Source organism: Archocentrus centrarchus, chromosome 16, assembly GCF_007364275.1.
Source record: "Archocentrus centrarchus isolate MPI-CPG fArcCen1 chromosome 16, fArcCen1, whole genome shotgun sequence".
In the NCBI taxonomy this organism is placed as follows: Eukaryota; Metazoa; Chordata; class Actinopteri; order Cichliformes; family Cichlidae; genus Archocentrus; species Archocentrus centrarchus.
Genome location: NC_044361.1, coordinates 23,854,680 through 23,874,903, shown reverse-complemented (window position 1 = coordinate 23,874,903; position 20,224 = coordinate 23,854,680). Strand labels below are relative to the sequence as shown.

The 20,224-nt window shown below is 39.8% G+C and overlaps 2 protein-coding genes across 4 annotated transcripts in view; one reads left to right on the top strand and one right to left on the bottom strand.

The window, feature by feature from the left end:
* The window catches only part of adam22 (ADAM metallopeptidase domain 22), a 78,971-nt gene that overhangs the window by 13,841 nt on the left and 44,906 nt on the right, over positions 1-20,224 (bottom strand). For both annotated transcript variants that reach the window (XM_030749070.1, XM_030749071.1), the window contains exons 7-18: positions 13,344-13,410; positions 13,180-13,256; positions 12,291-12,365; positions 10,889-10,960; positions 9,658-9,824; positions 9,494-9,578; positions 7,696-7,786; positions 6,430-6,481; positions 2,644-2,743; positions 1,695-1,766; positions 1,389-1,481; positions 34-114 (exon numbers count right to left, since the gene is read on the bottom strand). In XM_030749070.1, coding sequence (XP_030604930.1) covers positions 34-114; positions 1,389-1,481; positions 1,695-1,766; positions 2,644-2,743; positions 6,430-6,481; positions 7,696-7,786; positions 9,494-9,578; positions 9,658-9,824; positions 10,889-10,960; positions 12,291-12,365; positions 13,180-13,256; positions 13,344-13,410 — 1,032 coding nt within the window. The remainder of the gene's footprint in view (positions 1-33; positions 115-1,388; positions 1,482-1,694; positions 1,767-2,643; positions 2,744-6,429; positions 6,482-7,695; positions 7,787-9,493; positions 9,579-9,657; positions 9,825-10,888; positions 10,961-12,290; positions 12,366-13,179; positions 13,257-13,343; positions 13,411-20,224) is intronic.
* On the top strand, positions 16,176-19,748 carry cldn12 (claudin 12). 2 transcript variants are annotated; one of them, XM_030749129.1, is made up of 3 exons: positions 16,176-16,288; positions 17,441-17,692; positions 17,792-19,747. In XM_030749129.1, the coding sequence occupies exons 2-3, from the start codon at positions 17,474-17,476 to the stop codon at positions 18,614-18,616; spliced, it is 1,044 nt and encodes a 347-aa protein (XP_030604989.1). In that variant the 5' UTR covers positions 16,176-16,288; positions 17,441-17,473; the 3' UTR covers positions 18,617-19,747. The 2 variants fall into 2 exon arrangements, with proteins under 2 accessions (XP_030604989.1, XP_030604990.1); XM_030749130.1 differs by having other exon boundaries at positions 16,181-16,288; positions 17,538-17,692; positions 17,792-19,748.

Below are 20,224 nucleotides of genomic sequence, written 5' to 3'. Positions count from 1 at the left end.
TAACTTCGGCTAAAGCAGGAAATTTGTGCTCACCTGGCTGGAATTGCCTGTGCACCTTTCAGGGATGTCACAGTCATTCACTGCATCTCTGCACACAACTCCCCTGTACTCCATCTGTAACAGCACACAAAACAAATCAGAAAAGCTGCAAAAGGTTTCATATTTTGTGCCCTGTCCAGCAGTTATGGAAGCTTGTGTCTGCCACTGGGAAAAAAAAAAAGAAAATTGCCATCCATAAGTCAACATTTGAACTTAGTGGTTAGCACTGCTGCCTCCCAGTTAGAATACCATCTGGAAGACCTGGGTTCGATTCCACCTTGGCCCAGGCCCCTCTCTCTCTCTCTATGTGGAGTTTGCATGTTCTCCCCGTGTCTGTGTGGGTTTTCTCTGGTCACTCCAGTTCCCTCCCACAGTCCAAAGACATGCACTTACTGGGGTTAGGTTAATTAGCCACTCTAAATTGCCCATAGGTGTGGATGGTTGTCTGTCTCTCTGTGTTGGCCCTGCGACAGGCTGGTGACCTGTACAGGGTGTACCCTGTCTCTCGCCCTATGTCAGCTGGGACATAGGGCCCCCGAAACCCTGAACAGGATAAGTGGAAGTGAATGGATGGAACTTGAAACTGCAAGTTTTTTGACTCACAAAAGTGGCTGAAACAAGCTTCCATAACTACTGGACAGGGCACAAAATACAAAACCTTTTGCAGTTTTTCTGATTTCCACAAGTAGTGGTGTATCCAAGTTATTTCTTTTAAAACAATAGACCACTATCCATGACAAATCTGCCCATTTACAGCTCAAACATACCCCTTCGATGAGAGATATGTCGATATTTTTTCCTGATGGTACAGAGGACGGTTGCCTGAAGGGAGCATAATCCCCGGAGACCACAGCCAATACTTTCAGTGATTCCGGTGTAGGAAAATGGATATCCAATTCAAGACTTTCTGTTCTGTCTGCCAGTCATTGTTACACATTCTGCAGATCAATTTTTTAAACGCTAATATAAAACTAAATCCCCATCAAATGGTAGCTAATGGTATTTTAGCTAACTCAGCCCCTCTTCTACTCTCCACACAGACTGTTCCCCAGCATAAACCCAAAGCCTGCTTAAATTTGATTGGTCAAAAGAACTTGCAAATGGAAACCAGAACACTTCCGCTGCCTATAAAGATCAGTAGATTTAGACAAAACCTAATTAAACCTATTGCTACTGTTTCCAGATAGTGTCAGATTCTACAGCAGCATCGCTATGAGCACGTTTTCTTTGTTAGTTGCTTCAAAATTAAATACATCATGAGCTCCTTTGTCATGTTGTTCCCTCAGTAAACATGCCGCGTGTTTTATCCACGCTGTCACACGAAGTGTGCACCTTGCCCCGTTTTGTACCTGGCAGTTATTGCAGCAGAGTCCGTTGCTACAAATAGAGCCTTGAGTCAGGGTGCAGTTCTTGCAGCAATTCTCCCCTTCTTTCGCACACTCCTAGAGGACAAAAAGGAAGAACAACCTCTCTCAGGTGTCATATAATCCATTTAAAATTCTCTGATCATGTACAGTTCATTCTTTGCCTTCATTTCAACAATTAATTGCTTTACTACTACTACTACTACTACTACAACTTATACTTTTTACATAAAGTGGGACACAGCAGCTAGATGATATGTATTTGCATTTATTCACAGATCTTTAACTCACTGCCGGGCTGCCGCAGTCACACTCCTCTCCTGGTTCCACGAAGCCGTTGCCACATTCTGGAGGGTCCAACAGCTGAGTGGGTAAAGAGCAAAATTACTCACCAGCCACTTTATTAAGCATACCCATCCAGCTGCTTGTTGACGCAAATATCTAATCAGCCAATCACATGGCAGCAACTCAGTGCATCCATGCATGTAGATATCGTCAAGGAGACCTGCTGAAGTTCAAACTGAGCATCAACATGAGGAAGAAAGGTGATTTACTTTGAATGCGGCATGGTTGTTGGTGCCAGTCTGGACTGAGCATTTCAGAAACCCCTGATCTACTGGGATTTTCCCACACAAACATCTCTAGGGTTTACAGAGAATGGTCTGAAAAAAGAGAATATATCCAGCTGATCGGGAAGCACAACAGTAACTCAAATGACCGCTTGTTACAAGCAAAGTATGCAGAAGAGCATCTCTGGATGCACAACACGAAGCAGATGGGCTACAGCAACAGAACACTGCAGCATGTGTCACTCGTGTCAGCTGAGTACAAGAAACTGAGGCTACAATTCACACAGGATCAAAATTGGACAACGGAAGTCTGATGAGTGTTGATTTCTGCTCCAACATTCAGAATGGATCCATCCTGCCTTTTATCAGTGGTTATTGGTTTCTTGAGCATGTGCCTCCACAATCACCAGATCTCAATCGAATGGAGCACCTTTGGGGAGATTCACATCATGGATGTGCAGCTGACAAATCTGCAGCAACTGTGTGATGCTGTCATGTCAATATGAACCAAAATGTCTAAGGAATGTTCCCAGCACCTTGCTGAATCTATGCCATGAAGAATGAAAGCAGTGCTGAAGGCAAAAGGGGGTCCAACCTAGCAAAGTGTACTTAATGAAGTGGCCGGTGAGTATGGATTGCATAGGGAGCATGTAGTTGTGAGTATGATGTACCTTCAGAGGTTTGTTGAATAGACAGGCTCCACCACCGCTGTTCAAGAAGTTGAGGTACTCCTCCACATTGCAGTCAGAGAACTTCTTGGGCAGGTAAAAACTGTTCAAAACAGCAAGGACAAACCGGGCTGTTAATGTGGACACAAAACAAACTGCATGTGCAGATATTACTGTGTGAGGGAGGGTTTGCTCCCAGTCAACACCGAGGTATAAAAGACTGAAAAAATATAGTTTTAAGCAGCTTTACCCAGGCTTTATATCACCCTTTACTTAATTACAAGTTAATTAACAAAACATGGCAGCTTTTGGTATTTAATTAAAATTGTATTTTGTATTACCAAAAATAAAATACACTTTAAACATTCGAGGTTTTATGACAGGTTCACTATACTCACAGTTCAGAGGAGATCCTTACAATAACATGGAGACAGACATATAGCACAACTAATACTGTGAACATTGTATGGAGATATGTGTGGGCTACAAATGGATTCTAAGATGTACTGTTTTTTACTTTGTCCTGGAAAACAAGCCCAATATTATGAATGAGTCCTTTTAAAGCAGTTATTGCATTATCATTTGACGCTAAAGCCCTAAAAATCTGTCAAATTTGCATGAGTTGCTCAGAATAGAAATCAAACTCTGCTGAGAGTGTCAACTCTTTAATTCTCGCTGTGATTGCTTCACTTCATTTATAATTAAAGGCTAAAGTCCGGCTGGATGATACATTCATCCGGACTTCGGCATTCAAACTAAGCAGAGCTTGAAAAATGTCTGGCCAGGCTGATGCTTTTAATGACATTATCACAACACTGAGCAGCACTTGAATATTGTGTTTTTCTGCACTGTTAGCCTTAATCCTGATTATTCTGCAGGAAAAGCTTAGAGTGGCTCATCAGGCCTGGCAAAGCAGACAATGCAATAACAGAAAGGCTCACTGAGAGTCGAGGGCTAGGAGAGGGGCTTCGGTTGCTGTTTCATGTGTAATGTGACTAAATGAAGCCATGATGATGGTTATCTAAAGAGCCACTAATGATACTGTGATGATGGATGAAGTGCACTACAATATTTCTGAAAGATTTTGGGATTAATCCCAGCTGTTACGTGGGATTTTGATTTTTCTTGAAATCTTGTAGCTCTCATCCCCTTTTAAACAGCAATAACAGGTGAAGCAAAGAAGAAGCATGCTTGAATGATTCCCCAGTTGGTACCAAACAGAACAGTAGTATTATCCAATCACGATAAAAAAGCTTTATTTCACAGCACTATTTATTTCACAGACATACACCATGTGATCAAAATATGTATTATATTAAAAAATAAGATTAAAAAGGTTACCATGAAAACCAAACTATTTTGATAAGTACCTCAGGTATTCAGAAAAAGTTTCCTTAACAGCTTCCTTCACTCCGTCACAGTAAGCCTATAACACCTGGTGGTTATTAGGAAGCTCAGCAGCAGCTAAACCATTTATTAATTCATTCAATAATCTCTGCACTAAATATGAACTGTGCTTTGGGATTCGGGTCTTTGACAGGTCCGTCTACCCTCAATAAAGTGCATTTTAAGCTAGCTAGCTTCTTTACATTAAAATTAAAGTTTTAAAGTTGCTCCCTCTGAAATACATATTTTGACCTGGTTTGTTCATAGCAACACCCACTCTCTCACGACAAGGAAAGACATAAAAGTATAAAAACCTACAAAATTCAACTATAACCAAATCCTAACTCAATCTTAATGCACATCCAGATAATTTTATACTTTAAGGACCTTTAATCAAGTTCATGCAAGGTGTAGTTAGGATACCTACGTGTATATATATATATATATATATATATGTGGATATATATATATATATATATATATATATATATATATATATATATATATATATATATATATATATATATATATATATATATATATATATATATATACACACACACACACACACAGATGGGGGACATATTAAAGGAAAAGCCTAAGTATTTGGGACCTCTTGGCACTGCAAACCTTTTCTGAGTAATCAGCTATATCCTATAAAGAGGGAGGTCACTTTCAGGTTCACAAGGCCCCCCATCCATGGACCACGAGATGTCACTATATGATTTAATGGGTATGAAAATGATGTGAATCATGTTATTATCTTTGCAGTCACCTTCGTAAGACTAAGGTGTTAGCACTCATTAAAACATCCAACAAGGGAGTCTCTTTAACAGTTATCTTGTTTCTTTTTTTCCTTTAATTTGTGTCCCGTCTGTATTTGAACACAAATCCACTCAGACACACACTCACATAACACACAAGCAAACAGAGACGCTACATCCTGTGAAAATAAAAATGTGAGAATAGTTAATAGTAGTCAGGTGAAGTAGATCAGACATGCAGGTGCTGAAGGATTAAAAACAAACTTCTGTCACTGGACATGACAGAGGTCGCTCATTGAATACAACTGTCTGAAATACCACTGACTTGATTTTAGGGAAATTGGGTTGGGTCCATTAACAGGTGACAGGTTTAATTAAGCACAAAGTCACCTGTCCTCTGTCATGTAACCTTGCGACAATAGAACAGGTTTATTAAGGTAAACCAACAGAGCAGGATCTCAGTGTTTGGGAAGTGTACTTGTTATGTTGTTACGGGGGAATGAAATAGTCAAATATTGACCTAAGGATGAGAATGACATTGCAGACTGTATCAACCGGATAAACATGAGCAAAAATAAGTGATGGAAGGTTCTAATTTTTAAACGGCGGGGTGGAGAAGGAGCCTTTCAGCAATCGGGAAAAACAAATCAACAACATTTTCTTGGCTGTTCAGTCAGTAACATTGCCCAAAAACTGAAAAATACACAATAATTATGCGATATTGTACAAACTGATTATGAAAAATACAGCCAGTGTTTTACAAACCAGACATCAAACTGTATTTGTTCATATCATCTAAGTCAAATGAGAAGCTGCGGCCGCAGTGGTTGTAGTGCCCTTCGATGAAAACGGGAAAGGTTGTGATGACTGACAACCCCCTCTGAGGCAGCCATTTGGTTCAAAACCAGCACAAGCAATGCTCTAGCAAGCTTCAGCTCACCTGCTGTCCCATTCGGGATAGAGGGGGAACGCAAGAAGTATTTAAGAAGAGAAGTACACACACAAACACACATCACACACACCCAGACGCTCACAGTGGCACGATGCCGAGCAAGACAGTCCACGAAAAATATTTTAATAATCTGTTTTCTTATCTAAGCAAGCAAGACATTACACAAGGCATTACTGCAGAAAAATGCTCAATGAAGTTATATAACAAGACGACAGCAAATGGAAATTAAACCTGGACTGACCCCAAGTGGTGAATTATGAAGGTACAATAACACAGCAGTGGATGAAATACAGATATCTGCATAATTAAATGAATAAATAGAGTGAGCCTTGTGTGGATAAACCTTTGCATTATTTAGTTTATAAAGATGATAAGATTTATTTGATGTTTAAGTGCTTAGAAATCCATAGTATAATAGTTTATATTTACATATTAACACACATAGTCCACAGTTTGAAGCTTTGACAAGGCAGGATGAGACTGTTATTATTAACTGCATTTATTGCAGTATTTAAATAAATACTCATGTGGGGATATGGACAAATGCAACTTATACTCTGGGTAACACTACAACTCCAACTACACTCTGTGTCCAAATTTGTTAGACTGAGTCATTAGCGTCTGTGAGAGATGATGAGACTCCAGCTGTGAGATGAGATTAGAAAATGTACTTTTAAACAAACTTACCCAACGTCATCCATGATACAGCCGGACCAGTGATCGTCACACTTGCATTCGCCTGAAAAAAATGTAATCAAAATCAGGTTTTAAGAAGAATGTGTGTTCCTTTTATTATTTTGAGCAAATCAAGTGCAACATTTGGGTGATGACATGGGAAAAATTAAATTAAGGAGGTTTAGAAAAGAAAAGAAGAAAAAGACAAATGTTGGAGAAAAAAATTAAAAGATAAGTCCATTTTGATTGCGGGCATTTACATATAGTTGCATACATATTTACTAGTAAACTATATACTTTAGTTGATGTTGAAGTTATATGTATTTGTGCATCTTGAGGTGAGTGCATATGTGTAAATGCATAACAATTTAGAGAAGTCAGAAAAAGGAAAATATAAAAACACAGCACAAAACAAACAATAAAACAAAGATCGTGCTGTGAAGAAAGTAAGGAAGCGACTAAACAAATAAAGATATTTTAGTCATACTATTGGAAGAGGAAAAAAAAAGAAGAAGTGAAATGTAAATGATTCTAATAGGACACGTCCCCAGAAAACAAAGCCCCCGACTCCAGCCGGTCGCTGATAGAAGGGATGCCGCGGCAAAACTGTGCACCATGCCTTCACTATAATTGTGTAATTTTTCTTTTTTTTTAATTTATACCCTTTTGTGAGGAATAAATATTTATGTCATATGTTAATGTGTCAGTACTAGAGCAGCAAAATGCATTTAAAGAAGCATCAAGACATCTTGCTTGCTCTGTTTTTGTGAATGAATTTTTTCCCTCTAAATTCATCAGCTTTCCTTCATTCCTCCGCCCCTTTTGTCGGGTGCATTTGCATAGCATATTATATACTGTTATTATATCAGTGCTCAGCTAGTGTAAAAGAAGCATGACATGCACAGGTTGTATCTCCGGGCAGAAGTTTAAAAGGTGAGGAAGAAATTAGTACAACTCTAAATTTAACTGTAACAGCACCAAACAAGGCAGACAAAAAAGGGTGTGTAAAGTAGATCTTGGATAGCTGTGTAATTACAGCTTATATCATATTTTATATTTGTTGATATATATCAACAAATATAAAATACAAAAACAACAAATAGTAATAAGTAGTGGCAAATCTCACAAAGAACAGAAGGTGAGAGAACGGAGGACAAAATAAATGAATAGAATTAAATAAAATTAAAATTAGAGAAAAAAATACTCTGTAGATGTCTTCTGATGACAGGAATGTGCGTTTCCAATTATTGAAGGATTCATTAAGATTTAACTGCGTACCATTGAGGATCCTCTTCTTGTCCGAGAAGATGCCAATGTTCTTTCCAAGAGACTGTGCGAGGGTTATGGCCATCTCATTGGTTTTCTCATACTGATGAAGAAACACAGAAAATAAGAAAAAATTATGAAAAATTTGTCACGAAGTAGAAAGATCAGTAATTAATTTATCTAAATGAAAGAAAATTCAAATAACAGTCTAAAATGGGAGTACATGAAGAGTACTGACATGTAGAAAATTGAAATATAGTACTGTGCAAAAGAAATGTGCCACCTTCATGTCTTTACATTTTGGTGGGAAAATGGGAAATTGATGCCGCGATTTATTAAAACATGCAAACATAAATGGAAATACAGTGTATAAGGCAAAAACAGAGTTTGTACAGCTCTAACAAGCTTGAAAGTCAATATTTGGTGTGACCCCCTTTATTCTTCAACAGCCTCTGAGGCAGCTTCCTTCTAATTTCTTTAAGTATCCTTCAGGAATAGTTCTCCAGGCTTCCTGAAGGACATTCAGAGCTCTTATTTGGATGTTGGCTGCCTTCTGTTCTGTTCTCTGTCGAGATGATCCTGCACTGCTTCAATAATGTGGAGGTCCAGGCTCTGAGGAGGTCAATCCACGACTGAAAGTGTTCCATTGTGTGTTTTTCTATCCACATATGCTTTTACTTCATTGTCAGAATGTTTGGGATCATTGTCGTGCTGAAAAATTAAGCTGTTGCCAGACAGATACTTTCCAGATGGGATTACATGGTGAATAAAAATCTAAGGGTACTTTTCTGTGTTCATAATACTACCAGTTTTGTCTCCTTTGTACCACCAGTCTCCAACACCACTGGCTGAAATGCAGGCCCAAATCCATGACAGACCTTTCATCATGTTTTAGAGATGGCTGTAGACACTCACTGTTGTACCTCTCTCCTGAACTCCTCTCGACATATTGATGAAGATTTGACCCAAAACTTTCAAATTTGGGTCCTGCTGCCACTGATTTTCAGTCCAGTTCTTGTGTAATTTTGCACACCTCAGCCTTCTCCCTGTTCCCCTTCCTGAAGAATAGCTTCTTGACAGCTACCTGTCCACTGAGACCATTTCTGATGAGGTTCCAGTGAACAGTAGATGGATTAACTGAAGGGTCAAATGCATCTCTCAGGTCCTGTGTCAGGTCTTCGCTGGATTTGTTCTTGTTTCTTAAGGACATTATTTTCTGCTTTAGATCATTTTATTTTATGTGGCCACTTCTTCTGTTGTCCTCCACTTGTCCACTTTCCTCATTTTTTAAGTGGTATGGTAGGTTTTCAGCTAAAAGCATTTTGCGAATCACCTTGTGGGTGTGAAACTATTTTTTTTATGTCTGTCAAACTGTGTTAACTTTTTCATAGATTCAATTAAAGAAATGGGAACAAATGATGTGTTTTCTGGCAGGCTGCTAGGAGCATAAAACTACAATTTAACATTGGTTAAATGTTAAGTTAATGGCTAAGTTGTCTGTTATGTAGACACAACACTGTTTCATCCCTTGAGTTAGGCACCTTTCTTATGCTTGAATGATTCATAGGTCAGTGTTTAGTGGCTTAACAAACAAATAATTTCTCTGAAAATGGTCAGGTACAAACACTGGACAGAGAATGAATGAAAAAGCAGCCATTGTCCAAAGAAAAACTTAAAACCCTGGAGGACTGTTGCTCAACTTTAAAAATTCATAAGAAAGTCTGGCTCCTTGAAACTGATGAGCTTATGACTGCACTCCATGTTGAGTTTATGGAAGTCCATAATGATTAAGTTTTAGTTTAAGACTCACCTCATTGACTCCCCCTCCTTTAGTGAGAGAGCAAACTCCACCCATATAAGAAGCTCCACCCAAGCTGCTCTGAAAGCGATTCCCTCTGATGAAAGAGAAAGTTATTTAGTCAAAAGATACAAAGCACATAAAAAACACTTTGTTTTCTTAATAGCCATACTTACGAGAATAGGTGAACAGAGTCGCATTTCTCCTTGATGAAATCTTTCCTGTACTTCATGAACTCCTTCAGGGTCACCATGGGGTCATCGTCAATGTTAAATTTGTTGTCAGCTGACCAGGTTTCCATTGCAACAAGCACAATTCGAGTATTAAGTTGTTCCCTGAAAATCTGGGAAATTCAAGTAAACTTGATGTCAGGAAGAATGCCAAGAAACTTTAAGCCCTTGTGTAACCAAAAGTGCCACAAAATATACCGAATGACATGTAATGAGCAATATCAAAACAACATCAGCATCTCCAGCTGTTCAACATGACAGTGATCACATACTCGGTATGATCCGGCCACCAGACAGCAGCAGCACATCACAAGACACCAGACAGTGAGCAAACAAAGGTAACAGTCTGAAGGACACATTGGGAGCAAATTGGGCTGCAAATAATAATGTTTGCTTTTGTAAGACAGAAAACTGTGGGTGCCTCAGACCAGACAAACACTGGAGAAGAGCAAAGTGTCTGCATTCAAAATGAATGCTAATAGTCTTGAGGAAAAACGAGACAGTGCAGAGATGGGGCGGTCAGTGTGTATGTATTTAGTGGCAGTGTGGTCCCTACAAACCCACACTATCTGCCTCTGCTGGTGCATCTGTGTGGAGAGTTCACAGTTTTAAAAGCTGTCCAAAATTAGCTGGTGCTAATTGCTCTGACAACATGCACATAAACCTATGGATACATCTCCTTTAAACCTTCATCTTTTATTCCAACATTCTAAGCCCTTCAGGGCTATCTTACAAGCATATGCTATAATGTTTAGCATACATGAAAGAAATCAATGTGCACCTCCTAAATAAAGCCTGCTTCATATGATCATCTTCAAGGGCACAACAAAAAGTATGACCTTTCTCCAGCTTCACCAGCCTCTCAGCTTACAGACGTGACCCTGTCCCAGGTTAGATTTCAGTAATACAACACACAAATGTGGCTCCAAATAATCAAACATTTAAAAATCTGCCTCTAAGCTGTCGGGATGCCACCACTGCTTATGACATCCAGTCATCTTAAAACCTCATAACTGGGTGGTTAATGGCTGCTTGTGCCATATTATGGGCCAGGAGAGGCTTTAAATGGGGAGAGTGAGGTTGGTTAAATGAGAAATCTGTGCAACATGCGCTCAGCTCCAGTACCTGGGAGTGCTTGTGGCAAGCTTTCCAAGAAGTGGATCAATACAATTCTTACCATGTCAGCGATATTGACCACTGTCTTAGCATTGTTGTTCGTATGCCCAACGGAAAGCCGGTGCTTCTTATACTGAAGGGAAAAAAAAGAGAGAGACAAAGAGGATAAATAAATATAAATGGGTTTCATAATCTGGAACAAATTAACTTTAAGCCATTTGAATATATAGAAGAAGCCTGTGTCTGCACATTGGATTCACTCCTAATGTTGCCTTTATGATGTAAAAAACAATGCAAATTCCATCCCAGTGGGTCTTAGCCAGGCACATTTTGATCAAAATGGTTTGTATTGCGCTCGGTAAAGCCCACCCAGCTTCCTGTAGGCCCCGAGCAATTCAAAAGATGCTTTTCTTTCAACAAAACCTAAGAAACTGCAAAACCAACAACAGAATGATCCTAATTTCATACATGTCTTAAAGACAAAGCCTGACACACTTCATCTATTTCATTCTGTTTCAGTATAATATCGATATAATTGTTAAAATTGCAGTTTGCTGGCCTGGAGCATTCAGGTGCGTGTTAATATGATGCCACAATCTTGTGGATGTCTTTTTAATCAGGAGGTCAGACCATGCAATGCTCAGAGAAATTGTTACAAGTTTACAAGCATCTCAGACTCTACAGGCCTCAGGTAGCATGTTAATTGTTAAAGTTCATGACAGTACAATTAGAAAAAGACTGAATGAGAATGGCTTGTTTGTAAGGGCTGCATGGAGAAAGCTTTTTCTCTCTATAAAGAACATGGCAGCACAGCTTAGGTTTGCAAAGTTGCATCTGAACAAATCACAAGGCTTCTGGAACAATGTTCTTTGGACAGATGAGACCAAAGTGGAGATGTTTGGCCATAATGCACAGCGCCACCAAATATAACATATCAGCACAAACACCTCATACTAACTCTCAATGACGGTGGTGGAGGGGTGATGATTTGGGCTTGTTTTATAGCCACAGAGTAGACCATGAACGTCTCTGTATACCAAAGCATTCTAGAGTCAAATGTGAGTCCAGAGTCCAGACCTCTACCCAACTGAAATGATGTGGTGGAACTTCAGGAGAGCTGTGCATAAATGAATGCCTGTAAATCTCAATGAACTTAAATAACATTATAAAGAAAAGCGGGTCAAAACTCCTCCACAATGCTTCTGCATTTTGGCTTAGTTACAGTAAATAAATAATGGCTCTGTGTGCTATGTCTCATCTGAGGTTGCATTTAAATAATTTTAAGACGTGCTGAGGATAAAAAAAAATGTCCCTTTGCTTCACACCTTCATAACTTCATCTAGAGAGATGAAGAGTAGACCAGGAGAGAGGGCCAGCATAAACACGAGCACATTTCTGACCTTCAGATCACATTCATATCAGGGCTAATTATTTATTTTTTATATAGTCTCTAATAAACTTACCATTAAATGATCATTGATCACCATCAGCTCGATGTATTTGGTCTCATCTTCGACACTTCGCGACAAACGTGAAGCCTGAGAAAAAATGAGTTTTATCGTATTAACAAGAGGCAGACAAAGCTTTTTCTAAACCAAAAACCAAGGAGAATTTCAAAAGCACACAGTAAAAACAAAGGTCAACTCAAGTGGCCTGCATCACAAAGAAAAATAAATGACAAATCAATGAAAATCAACTTAGCAAAGCTAAACCAGGTTTGTCTGTGTGCCAAATTCAAAATAAATATGAGAGCAGCTCTCAGGGCTGAGAGACAGACAGCTGCAGACACCTGACTATGTCTGAGAGAAGGAGAGGAGGGAAGCAGCCTCTACTTATAAGATAAATATTTCATGAATCCGAAGAAGACGAGAAGAGAAGAAGAGGAGAAGAGCGGGCTGGAGAGCTGTTGAGTGGGAGGAGAGCTTGGAAACAGCACACTCTTTATGAATTAACATAAAACATATTGATGGAAAGCAGCGTAATCAGGACAACAGCCTCAGCAGCACAATTATCTCTCTGTCTTACACTCATGCAAGAATGTACAAAATAGAAGCATCTGCACGCCTGTGCTGCTAGTGGTGATAATTTTCCTCTACCATCTGAGCAGCCGTGGTTCAGGAGGTAGAGGATATTCCAGGGCTGGCACTTCCATCCCCGGCTACTCTATTGCCAAAATATCCTTGGGCACACTGACGTCAAGGTGCTCTCAATGGCAGGCAAGCTGCCAGCATTAGTGTGTGAGTGTGTATGCGTGTGGATGGGAAACAGGTTTTAAAGCACTTCATGGTAACCTTCAAAGGTGAAAAAGCCCTGCATAAGTGCAGACCATTTTACCATTTAGCAGACTCATACCTGTCTCTTTTTCCTCCTGTGGACAACTTTTGACCCTGGAAATGGAGGGCTAGGAAAAGGTGGTTCTGGTAGAGTGCCTTATAAACAGAGACAGATACACTTTCAGTATGTAGCATTAATTAAGCACATCAGAAAACTGGTCAGTACATCAGCCATCAGCTTACCACCTAGGAGATCATTTATTCCCTCTTCCCCTGCAGATTTATAGATCATGTGAATGTGAATATCTCCCTGAAACACACACAAAAAAAATTTAATTATTCACTTAATCAGCAAGACAGATCATAGCCAAGTGACTTTTCAGTTTCAGCGCAAAAATTGATTTATCGACTTGAGAGAGAAGTGACATCAAAGAGAATGGAAAGATCTTCTTGGTAAGTTGTGGCCTCTTACTAAAATATTAATGCCAATATTATAAGTTTAGAAGAACAAAGGATTCATGTGAAAGTCGAGCAGTTCTCTTCACCTAAAGTAAACTGAATAAAGAAAATTGAAAACAAACCGAAACAGATTCAGACTTAGTTGATTTTGTATTAATAACATGCATGACATGTCAGCCACCCATGTGGGCGGCTGTAGCTCAGGAGGTAGAGCAGGTCACCTACTGATCGGAAGGTTGGCGGTTTGATTCCTGGCTACTCCAGGCTGCATGCCAAAGTATCCTTGGGCAAGATACTTAACCCCAAGTTGCTCTGCGACGCAAGCATTGGAGTGTGAATGTGTGTGAATGTTAGATAGTAAAAGCACTTAGCTTAGTTAATCATGGAAGTGCTTGTATCAATGGGGTAAATGTAAACGTGTTGTATAAGCGCTTTGAGTGCTCAGAGTAGAAAAGTGCTATATAAGAACTAGTCCATATGTGTTGATTGCACATAGACACACCCTCACTGCATCTTAATATCAGAGAGGCTCAGAGATGATGAGGAGCACTTGACACAATCGTTATTTAAGCACACATAGTATGCGACCGTTAAACTAACATCAAAGAGGGTTTGGACACAACATTGAACATTACTGTACTTTATATTCCATTCATTCATTCATTATCGTCCGTCTATCCTTTTTCAGGGTCGCGGGGGGGGGTGGGGGGGGGGGGTGGGGGGGGGGGGGGGGGGTGGGGGGGGGGTGGCTGGAGCTTGGTAGTTAATATTAATATGCCTAAATGTCAGCTTTATCCATTAAGTGGCTGAGTGGGGTGGTTTATTCATAAAAATGTTTCCTACCAGTCTATTTCTCCTACAACTTTTCATGTTTTTGGTTTTTTTCTGGAATTGTCCCATTGGTGCTGCAATGTTAAAGGAAAGTTGTTGGTTTGTTTTTGACCCTGAAAATACATGTGTGTTTTTTGTTGCTTTGTTTGTTTTATTGTTTACTGTTTTAGGCTTTGATTTTATTGTAGTTCCACTTCTCTTGCCTATGGTGTGCCACAAGGTTCTGTTTTGGGGCCTTTACTGTTTCTGTTCTGCTCCTTCTTCAACTCATTTTGAGCACTTTTAAGGACATTTCTTATCTCTGCTATACAGAAGACATTCAGTTATCTATTTCTTTTAAGCCCCAAGATGTTTCTAAGTTACTGTTTAGCAGAGGGGCTTATACTCTATTAAAAGCCGGTTGGCTGATAATTTTTCCCAACTTAATGAAGAGAAAACAGAAGTACTTGTTTGTGCCCCTGACAAATGTACATGCCTAAGGTAATGGAAACTCTAGGTCTCCTCACCACTTTCACAAAATCTTCTGCCAGGTACCTTGGAGTAACCTTTGACTCAGCCTTCAATTTAGATGCTCACGTTCAATTTCTGGTTCATTCTTGTTTTTATCACTTAAGAAATATTGCCAAGTCGAGTTACACTGTGTCACGCTCTGAACTGGAGATGGTGATTCATGCCTTTATTTCATCACATCTGATTATTCTAATTTATTGTTCACTTGTCTTAACAAAACCTCCTTGGAGCTTCTGCAGGTAGACTTCCTGACTAAGCCTTCTAAGTACTCACATGTCAAACTGTTGCTAATTCAGTTGCACTGGCTCCCCATTAACTTCAGAGCCTACTTTAAGATTCTGGTTTTGACTTTTAGCAAAGGTCACCAGCATACATCACTGAGCCCTTACATCCAGCAGGTCCCTGAGGTCATGTGATGATGGCCTGCTGATTGTGCATCAGACAAGGCTGAAAACTAAAGGAGACAGAGCTTTTATGGCCCCCAGACTCTGTAACACTGAGCCTGAGCTGTGGACTCATCTTTTAAAACTTTCTTCTGAGTAACATTTTGTTTTACTGTTTTAGCATTTTTGTTGTGAAGCATTTTGTGATCTTTATCTTGAAATCCATCCATCCATCCATTCACTTCCGCTTATCCTGTTCGGGGGAGGGGGGGAAGGGGGGGGGGTTACCCAGCTGACATAGGGCGAGAGGCAGGGTACACCCTGTACAGGTCGCCAGCCTGTTGCAGGGCCAACACAGAGAGACAACCATCCACACTCATATTCATGCTCTTATTCACACCTATGGGCAATTTAGAGTTTCCAGTTAACCTAACCCCAGTAATCTTGAAATGTGCTATATAATTTTTTATTTATTTATTTTTACAGACCTAGAGTAGCCATATTTACTGCTGAAGAAGCCTTGAGCCTTTAAAAAAGAAAAGACTGAAAACCATAATTAATCACATTAAAATGTTTTAGAATATTTCACAGATGAAGGAAACAGTGAAGTTATTACATATGCAAATATAGTTATTAGAAAAAAACAACAATAAGCATTCCTGTATAAAATATTCTGGTGTCATAAATGTATACGTTTCTTATGTATTTGTTTTATTCTTACTTTCACAATTTTATCTACCTTTTATTTGCTTTGTGTTTTGTTTTTTTAATCGTCCACGTGGTTAAATTTTTGTTTCCATTTGTAGCTTAAGGAATCGCTTCAGAAATAAACTGGAGTCACAGCATGGGTTAACCGCCTGTGAGTCAGCGCTGAGGGCGGAAACACCGGCAGCTCTCATCCTGTTTACGCTCCGATCTGCTGTGTGAGGCTCGGTTCGTCTTGAAGTACGTAAAGGAGAAACAGGCTGAAATTTTGTAAACACAGATCAGCAATTCGTAGTACTGGTAAGGCATGGTACCCTGTAGTGAATGTAATTAACCTGTTTGAGTTTCATAATAAATATAAAAAAACTGGGTTGCAACAAGTTGCGGTAATGCTACCTTTTTAGCCTGTAGCTAGATGGCTAATTAGCTCACATTTTCTAGTAAGTTCTTCATTTTGGGTCAGTGATGTTAACGATCGAGATTTATTATTATTATTAGCACGTATTAACCACTTTACAGATGTTTCCCACTCGTTTAGACTAACTGAGCCAGAGTAACAGGTAGTAAAAGTACCGATAATTAGCCTAGCTGACTGGGCTATCTGGCAGCCTGTTCTCGCACAGTTGTGGTCTGGTTCCACTCCCACAAAGCAGACTATGTCGCTACTGTATGTATAATTATGCTGCTGTAGTCTTAATCAACGTATTTGAGTATAATATTCACTGTGCTATGTAGCAGTACTTAACCCTGGTTACATGGATTTTAGCCAAATCAGAGGTTGCGTTTGTTTGTTTTTTTAAGCCTGAATGAATATTTTAGATTTACAGGTCTATAACAGCTGACGCGTTAACGATTAAACCTAATAAAACTCAATAAAGTAGCAGCAGAGTAAATGGGAACTGTGAAATAAGCAAAATGTCTGTGCAGTCCCTCCACAGCTCAGGGATACTGACTGTAAATTCCACCTCCAGGTTTGAATTAGGATGTCCTGTGGGATCAGACAACCTCAAATCACTTTTTTAAAGATGATAAAAGTAAAAAGCAGCTGCATTTCTTCTAAAAGTAATATCAAGTTGCATTGCCAGTCACTGTTGTATGCCGTCACATGAAGCTCAATCCTTGCTCATTGTTCAACTCTACAGTAATCTGTGTAATGCACTGCTGTATAGACACTCCTGCTCTGCAGCCTCAGCCATCAAGTCATTCCCACTTTGTTTGCTGGTGAAATGAGAGCATTGTTTCTCGGGGACAGCAGATATTGGGTCGACTACACTGCGGTGAATTGAAATACAGGGGGGTTGCCCGTAGCTAGGTCAGACTGTGGCACAGTTAGCTTGCTTCCATAAAGTAATGGGGCCATTCGGATAAATTTGTATAACCATATTTTTCAAGAGCTCTGTGTCCATCAAGACTGACTGGCTGCTGCTTTCTGTCTGACTTGTGTTTATCCAGGAAAAGGAACAACCCTGTCAGCACAAAGCAGCCATGTCGTGTCGGGAGATCCACGCCACCAACGCTTTTGCCTTCATTGTTGCCATTTTGTCCGTAGGTGGGATCGCTGTGGCAACATTAATCCCACAATGGCGTGTAACGAGACTCGTCACCTTCAATCGCAATGCCAAGAATATCAGTGTGTATGATGGGCTGTGGGCTAAATGTGTGATGCAGGATGGCTATTCAGGATGCTACTACTATGATTCAGAGGTACTGCTTGATCTGTTTTGCTTATGTTTGTTTTGTTTTTTTAAATCCCCAGGTGTCCTAAATAGTCCCACCATTGATCATATATTTTTATGTTTCCAGTGGTATTCTAAATTGGACCAGCTGGATCTGCGGCTCTTGCAGTTCTGCCTTCCTACAGGCCTGGCATTTGGCTCTTTAGCCTTGCTGCTCTCCATGACAGGGATGTGTAAAACCTGCTGCTGCTCGGAGAAGCCTGATCCAGACATTAAAACCATCCGATGCCTGGTGAACAGTCCAGGTTGCCACCTGGTGGCAGGAATGTTTTTCTTCCTGGGCGGAGCAGTCGCCATTGCACCCTCAGTGTGGTTCCTTTTCCGCACCAAGGACATGAACATCAGATATGACAACATCTTCTCTGATGGCTTTGCTGTATATGTATCTATAGGCTGCTCTGGAGGACTGATGCTAGCTGCAGTGCTGACGTTCATGTGGTACTGTATGTGTAAGAAGCTGCCTTCACCTTTCTGGTTGCCCCTGCCTTCCATGTCTACCTCCATGTCCACCCAGCCTCTTACTGCCAACGCATATTCTCCTTCCCCAGTTTATGGTCCGCAGCCTTTCCCACCACAGACATATCCTACAGTGATCGATGCTCAACCATATGTGCCCACGCAGGGCTATGCACAAAGCATAGTCGCACCTGCTGCACCACAAGTGTACATGACTCAGATTTCTGCTCCTGATGGCTATGGATCAGAGGTTGGAGGAACCCAAGCCTACAGCTACGCCCCCTCGCAGAGTTATGCCCCCTCGCAGAGTTATGCCCCGTCGCAGAGTTACGCCCCGTCACAAGGCTATGGATCCAGTTATACAGGCCACCGCTACTCCACCCGCTCACGGATGTCAGCCATAGAAATTGACATTCCTGTGCTGACACAAGAATAATGAGAGAGGAGAGCCTGATAACCTCATCATGCTGAAGAATTCTGTCCATGAACCTCCATAAATTTCACCACTGATAAAACTAACAGAGTTTGATAGATGAAAGTTAATGACCTGATAGCTATTTACAGCTTCAAGAGTGACAGCTTCAAAAAATACTCTGTCAGTCCTGGTCTGTAAATTGCTGATGGTAGAGGATGAGACTCGGTAAAACAACCCTTGAGGTACTACACAAGGGATGAGATTAACCTCAAAACTAAGACACTGGTAGAAACAACACTGCATTCAGCTTAGTATTGTTTTAAAAAAAATACTTGTTTCACTGTTTTTATATCAGAGTATGAGCACTAAATAGTAATTTCTCACTTGCTGAAGTGACCGATGGACCAACTTTTTTTTTTTTTTTTTTTTTTTTTGTATTTTCTGTTACATTTGTGCTCGACACTTTATCCTTAATGTGTAACACTTACAGTATGAAGATTATCTGTTATCACTGTTGAACTGCATTGTTGACTGTAATTTACTTTGAATTGGTCCTGAATGGACAACTACTAACTAACTCACCTGTTTTTGTGTTTCTGTTGTAACATGAAGTGTGTAATGAACTGTCACTGTTCCCTGTGAAGAGCAGCTGTCATATTTTTTAAATGCACTATGACAATACTGTGCCTTTGTTTACTGACTTTGTTAGACTTGAGTATTTTTTTTAATGTAAAGCCTATTACATATTACTTAATCATTTACTATAACATATTTATGTAAAAAAAAAAAAATCAAAAGATGCCAATAATAAACCCATTATCTGTGTTCAGTCTGATGTACAAATGCAGTTAAGATGGCTGTGCTGTCAAAAACACTAAGACATCTCTGCTCAGCATGTCAGCTGGTTAATCAAATATAAATAAGTCTCCAGTGTGGTAAGCCTATTTGTAATTTTTTTGTACTGTAATATTAAACTTTTGCTAACTTAGCTGGAAGCATTAATTAAAGCTGATAGTCACGATTAAGGCAAATTTGTTGCATTCTTAAAAGTTTTGCATACTAAGCACTGATCTTTGTTTTTATAATGTGACCATTATTCTCTTCTACAGTGAAAGTGTCAAAGAAACATGTTTTTCTACACTGCTATCTTTTTTGCTTTAAATAAAACATAAATCACACACAGTAACTGCATCTGTGTCTTTGTATACAAACTGCTCACTCACACAAATATCTAATCAGCCAATCCCATGGCAGCAACTCAAAGGGTTCAGACATGTAGACATGGTCGGAACAACGAGATGAAGTTGAAGCTCATGGACCAAAATCTCAGAGGAATGTTTCCAGGTAGTTTTGAAGGGGGAAAAAAAGTGGGTCCAGCCCAGCACTAGCAAGATGTACCTAATGGGGGACTCAAGGTAATGTATGCCTCGTGCCAGGCCCTGGGAAATAAGGAAGCAGCTGAAAATACCACCTAAGAGTGATCGTATATGCTGGGCCAAGCATGACAGAACCAGTGGTGTTGCTGCAAAGTACTCAATATGCATGATATTAACAAGATAATTGATAGATTTCATTTCTAGTTCAAAAAAATCAGGAGCCTAATTCACACAAATGTATCATAAAATGTTA

What these genes read in the sequence shown, in the direction of transcription:
- cldn12 (XM_030749129.1), top strand. Translation starts at nt 17,474, where the DNA reads ATGTCGTGTCGGGAGATCCACGCCACCAACGCTTTTGCCTTCATTGTT. An exon ending in GCTACTACTATGATTCAGAG is followed by an intron (nt 17,693 to 17,791) that starts GTACTGCTTGAT and finishes TTATGTTTCCAG; the next exon opens with TGGTATTCTAAATTGGACCA.